Here is a 6,416-nt window from a genome sequence, read left to right as displayed (position 1 = left end):
ACATGGTTTTATTGACCTAAAAAAGCTTATGATAGAGTACCTAGAGAGGTAATGTGGTGGATTTTAGAAAAGAAACATGTATCTAGTTTATATATTGATGTGATTAAATATATGTATAATAATAGAGCAATAATTAAAGCAAGAACTAATGAATGAGAAACTAAATCATCTCCCAGAATCATAGGTTTATATCAAGGGTCAGCCTTAAGCGCTCATCTTTTTGCTTTAATTATGGACCAACTTACTAGATATATTCAGGATGAAGTGTCATGGTGTGTGTTATTTACTGATGATATAGTATTAGTTGAAGAGACTAGAATAAGTATAATTTCTAAAGTAGAAAGGTAAAGACAAACTCTTAAAACTAGAGGTTTTAAAATTAGTAAAACAAGAAAGAATACATGGAATGCATTTTTAATAAAACTAAAAGAAAAAAGAACCTATGGTACATATTGATGGTTAAGAGATAATTAAAAGTAATCAATTTCATTATTTAGGATTAATTATTCGGCGAGATTGAGGATGATTTTGTCAATCAAATCGGGATAGTTAAAATAGAGGAGTCAACAATGCTTTATGGTTCGGAATGTTAGGCAATTAAAAGATGACATATGCAAAAAATGAGAGTAGCTAAAATGAGAATGTTGAGATGGTCTAGTAGGTATACACTAAAAGATAGGAGCAAAGAGATCTAGACGTAGGCCTAAAAGAGCTTGGTTGGAAGCAATCAAAAAATATATGATTATGCTTAGCTTAACAAAAAAGATGACCCATAATAGAGCGTAATAGAAGAATAGGATTGATGTGGCCGACCCAAAACATTTGGGATAGAGGCTTTGTTGTTGTTGTTTGAAATTGATTATAAAATAATCCCTTTATTTGTAAAATTTTAGCAATAAATATCACCTCTACTCCTAAACAATTAAAATATCATAAAGGTTAAAATAAATCTTACCTAACAGGATCAACTAGTTTAAAACCCTCTTTTTCTTAAACTTTTGCTAAATGAGGAATAGCGTGTTATAGGCAAAAGGTTAGGTTATTTTGTTAATGCACCCTATGAGATTAACAAAAATGTTCACAGCAAATTGCTGACTGTAATAAAATGGCTCTGCTCCTTTTCGTGAATCCATGGACCACCAACAGTTAAAGTAATGCCAACCACAATATGAACAGTGAGTTCACAATTTTTTTAAATGGCTTAAGACTATTTCAGATGACCCTCATGACTCAAAGCCAGCTTGCAATTGGATTCTTATAACTATCACAGGCCCACATATCTTAATGGATCCTTGAGATTCTTCTGTTTTATCTCAATTTATGCTGTTGGGACCATTGCAATGTCCCTGCCTAAAACAAGAATATTTTGGGTCATTGAATGTAGTGGAAAAACGACCCCCAAATTCTCAATTCTTGTGAAATTACCCCTCAAATCATAAACTTTGGAATAATACCCTCCGAATCAACAATCAACAATTTTGTTGGACATGGTGAGCAAATATTTGACTATTATTGTTGATATTTTTGCATTGCAGTTACATATTAGCCTATTAAAGTTGATGCGTTGATTTTAGGGGTAATTTGGGATAGTTCTGTAAATATTGAGATAGTTCTGTAAATATTGAGATTTGGGATAGTTCTGTAAATATTGAGATTTGGGGGCATTTTTGCAAATATGCATGATTTAAGGGTATATACACAAAAAAAACCCATCAAAAAATGGATTGCTGCTAGAATAAATAAAACCAGAGAGTTGTTTATGGTACTTACACTGTGGCAAATAATAGAAGGATCTTTCGAGGGTTGATGGAGAGTAAGCTTTTCAATCTCTTGCTCTTTCCATCTCCAGAATCTGTGTTTATAGTGTTATTAGCAGCTGGAGATTGCACAGAAATTAGAGCTTTGTTTGGCATGATGGGTTGTTTCAACTGCTCCAGCTGAGATGGTACGACTAAACGGAGAAAATAATGCAATTAAGTAAAATGTTCAGATGAGATAAATTGCATTTAGCTTAAATTTAAGCTACTTAGATAGGGTCATTGATTTAAAAATAGACCAATTTTATCGATTTATTGCCAATATACAGGATTTGGGCTATGGCCGATACAATTTTTGCAAAAATATATTGCATATAGTTTTGGGCCGATTTTTCCCGATATATCGGTGTAAACCCAATAAAACGGCTGATTTCTTGTGGGCTAAAAATCACTCGATTTTCTACAATTTACATTCTAAATGAACTGGTTCGAGTTTGGAGACAAAAACCCTCTTCTTTCAAGGCCCAACCCACATACACCAAACAAAAGCAATGCTATTCTATTCTATTTCGCATCCACTAAACAAAAATAATTGGTAAGTGATTCTAAACATGTGTTATTTGAATATTAGTATGCTCATTTTTCATTAAATGTGCTAAGATTATATTTTAAGGCATTATATTATATATGCTCAACATCTGATGTACCATTCTGATTTTTACTACTTATCCCTGATATATCTCATTAACTGGGATCCGATATGAATTTTAGACATCCGTCATATTTCCGATAACCGATATTTAAAACATTGGCTAGGATACATACAATAATAATAACAAGGATTATTTGCACTTTGGTTCCTTGAAGTTTACCTTTTTGACTTTGATACCCAAAAGTATTTTCTGACAATTTGATATACCCTAAAGTTTACACATAACTTTGATCCCCAATGATTTCCTCTGACACTTTGATGTTCCAAGTTCAAACTTTTTGAACAATGATACCCTAACATTTTGCTCTTGACACTTTGATACCCCAAAGTTTGGGTCACAAAGTTCAGAAGTGCTTGAACTTTGATACCTCAAAGTTTACACCTTTTCTAACTTAGATAACCCCAAGTTTTTTCTGACAATTTGATACTCTAAAGTTTACACCTTTATAACTTTGATCCCCAATGATTTTCTCTGGCACTTTGATATCCCAAGTTTACACCGTTCGAACTGTGATACCCCAAAGTTTTGTTTTTGACACTTAGATACCCCAAGTTTGGGTCACAAAGCTCAGAAATGTTCGAACTTTGAGGAAGCAAAGCTGAAAGGATGTAAACTTCGGGGTGTCAAAGTTAACAAATGTGTAAATTTTTGGGGTATCAAGGTTAAAAAGGTATAAACTTTAGGGTATCAAAGTCAGAAAAAACTTAACCAAACTGATTAACCAAAGTAAAACCTATTACAAAACTAATAAAAAAACAACAGACTATAAGATCAGAGAAAATGACCTAACTCCTAAAATATCCAAACCAATGTAACATAAGGGATGGCTGGTAACAAAGATCACATGCATTATACCTAAACTAAGATAAGAGGAAGCACTTTCCCTTATCATATACTCTCAAGGTGGGTGCATGATAAAGTACTACAAAAATAACTCACCACCCACCCACCTACCGTTTTCACCAAAGGTACATGTATTAAAGGAACCAAGTATATATCTTATATACCTTTAACTACAAGCTTTTTGGATGCTTCATCAACTTCTTGCTCCTCACTGTTCCTCCTTTCGCACCGCCATGACCCTTTACGCGAGAGCACTTTCTGTAGAAGTAATAAAATATGTAATCATCTATAAAAATTTGTGTATAGTTTCATACTTGCTTTGTGTACATATGAATGACACTTGCTTTGTATAAATATGAATGACTTACTTTCAATTTTGGGCTCCCATTGCAACATTTATCGAGGGGTTGTACCAGGCTCTCAATGTCCAAAATAACATTGCCTGATTTATCCCTTGTTGTGATTGTGCTCTGCAGATTATTGCATGCTCAATATGATAAAAATGGTCCATTCATATACTACTAGTCCTACTTTAAGATTAATAGTCCTAATCTAAGTTAAGCAAAGCTATAGTCACACCTTTGTCAATATTCTATCTAATCTTTTACACAATATTTTCTCATGCATTTATAATCTATCAAGACCTTAACACCTACAAAAGATGCCTCATTAATATGATTCATACCATTACTTACTCCAGTTGAATCTACATAGGTTCATTAATTGCACTATACTTTGAACAGCAAAGTTGGTTTACACCAAAAAAAATTGGAAGTGGATAACGGATTTATATCATACTCGAATATCTGATAACCACATCTTGGTAAACATTAGTAGTGTAATAATTACTTTTTCATACAATCTACGGAATCAAATCACATAAACTTATCAAGAATGTAATGTACCAAAGCAACTAATCAATTTGAAAGATAAACCTTTTATTAGTTCAAAAATCAATTTATTTTCCAAAAGCAGATTTTTCGTAACTATTAACGGTCACAAATAAGAATATAAAGCTTCCAACCCTAGACTTTATAAGACAATACTTGACCATCATAATCAACCTCCTATTTGCTTTTTTCTTCTATATTTATTACTTTCAAGCTCCCTCTAACATCCCTAATTCTATTCTTTGCAACTTTGCGTGCCATCCATTTAGACATCATAATCACAATGCACATCAGTTTGTGGATTTCTCTACTTTTACTCCTAGCTAACATCAGTAGTCCTTTCAAAAAGAGAAACAATTTCATCATTTCTAACTGTAATAGATCATTACAAGGGGGAAAAAGGTAAAGTAACATTGGTAAATAAGGAGACCAAATTTTTTATTTTAAAAAAGAGAAAGAGAAAATCACTCACCTGCATCAAAACCTCTTCCATTTGAGCAAAGGAAAATTTCCTATAGCGAAGCTCACATCAACAACTGCCATCAAATAGAGAGTAATGTTAGTAGTTAAGTAACCTCAATATGGCTTAGTAAAATTAGAGGATATTTTCTCATACAAAACTTTTTATCTTTGGAATTTTTTATGTATAAAATCAGATAACAGTGAGCAGAGATTAGCCGTATCAAAGCTGGAAATTAGTTACTATTTTAACAGAAAAAATTGTTATATCTGAAAAATCTGAGATCTTTTTGTCTGTGATAATAAGGAGAAAAGACCCTACAATAAAGGGATAAAGATAGAGATAAAAGATATTAAGATTTGCTTACCAAATATTAACTTCCTTCCATAAATTTTTACATTTAAAGAAAAAATTAGAGAAAAATAGATGGCTACAGTTCCTTCAAAGCCCAAACCTTGATCCTCAGATTCACAATTTACTGCAAAAATAAATATCAACTTTTAAACTAACCATTTCAAATTTAGGGACGATGAAATCAGAAAGAACCCATAAAGAAAAATCAACTCTTTTATCAAATATCAGGAATAAAAAGAACTTCTCATTAATTCAACATGGGGAAAAGATTGAGAATACTATCAAAACAGTTCCTTCCTAGTCAAAATCAAAATTTTTTTAAAATGCCCATCACATTTTACTGCGAAACCAAACTAGGATACCAAATCCTTCAAATTTTTTCCGCAGTATAGGGGATAAAGTAAGAAGTTGAGATTAACGCATGAAGACAAATCGATTCTTTTATAAACTCAACAGGGAAAAAGAGAATTTCTCCGTGGTTCAGCGTTAAGACTAAAGCTTTTTTCCCCCCAAAAAAAAAGAAAAAAAAAACATACTGCTGCACAATCAATCGTAGTTTTAACTCTCACTGTAAACCCTTCATCTTTTGCTGAAATTAACTAAAACCCATGAAGAAAATCAACTTTTCCATGGAAACAACAGCAAAATGTATAAGTTTTCTGAACAATTCAATTTGAAGGGGGTGAAAACGACAATGCACATCAGAACCACCTCCATTTCTTTATCAAAATAAAAACTTCTAAAAAAATTAAAAACAGAAAATGAAGGAGAATGTCTGTCACCTTTGGGGAAGAGAGCGAAAAATGAAGAACAGAAGACCAGTAACAGATATATACCACATAAATACCTGGGTACATTTGCTAAGAAAACCCCTCGGACTTCCAACCATTCTCAGTTTTATAATAATAATAAAAGGTTGCAGATCTCAAGAACAACCACCATTTCTCGGAGTAAAATAATAGTAGCGTGCAACAGAGTGAGGGCATTTCTTACACTCGCTTGCGGGAGGAGGTAGCAGTTGGGAGAAGTAGGAGGGCGGTCTTTTGCAGTTTGCACCCTGTATTTTTCGTTTTTTGTGCTTTTTCCTGGAGATGCTTCTGCTTCGGAGGAAGGAGCACGTTCTTCTGCTTTTTTTTTTGTACTGGTTATCTGCACGTGGGTTGCACGTGGGAAGATCATTTTCTCGACGGAAGCTACAAATAAACTGCGAAAGGGTGGGGCCAGTAATAGAAATTCTGTTTTTTTTTTGTATTTGTTGGGATATTAGTCCGTGAAATGCTAAGGTGGTGTTTGTTTTTTTTTTTTTTTTGGATATAGGCTAGATTTCAAGTTTTGTGGTTTTTTTTTTTTTTTTTTTTTTGGATATAGGCTAGATTTCAAGTTTTGGGATGTAAAAAGG

At 32.9% G+C, this 6,416-nt stretch overlaps 1 protein-coding gene across 5 annotated transcripts in view; it reads right to left on the bottom strand.

The window, feature by feature from the left end:
• The window catches only part of LOC109827378, a 9,567-nt gene extending 3,437 nt beyond the window's left edge, over positions 1 to 6,130 (bottom strand). Inside the window, exons 1-6 of one of the 5 annotated variants that reach the window (XM_020394385.1) lie at positions 6,011 to 6,130; positions 5,031 to 5,141; positions 4,676 to 4,739; positions 3,682 to 3,783; positions 3,478 to 3,571; positions 1,771 to 1,951 (exon numbers count right to left, since the gene is read on the bottom strand). In XM_020394385.1, coding sequence (XP_020249974.1) covers positions 1,771 to 1,951; positions 3,478 to 3,571; positions 3,682 to 3,783; positions 4,676 to 4,696 — 398 coding nt within the window. In that variant the 5' untranslated portion in view covers positions 4,697 to 4,739; positions 5,031 to 5,141; positions 6,011 to 6,130. The other 4 variants (XM_020394384.1, XM_020394382.1, XM_020394383.1 and 1 more) reach the window with 4 other exon arrangements.
• Between the last annotated feature and the right edge of the window lie 286 nt (positions 6,131 to 6,416).

The sequence above is a fragment of the Asparagus officinalis genome, unplaced genomic scaffold (assembly GCF_001876935.1).
Source record: "Asparagus officinalis unplaced genomic scaffold, Aspof.V1 AsparagusV1_Un170, whole genome shotgun sequence".
NCBI lineage: Eukaryota > Viridiplantae > Streptophyta > Magnoliopsida > Asparagales > Asparagaceae > Asparagus > Asparagus officinalis.
This window is presented reverse-complemented; position numbering and strand designations above follow the sequence as displayed.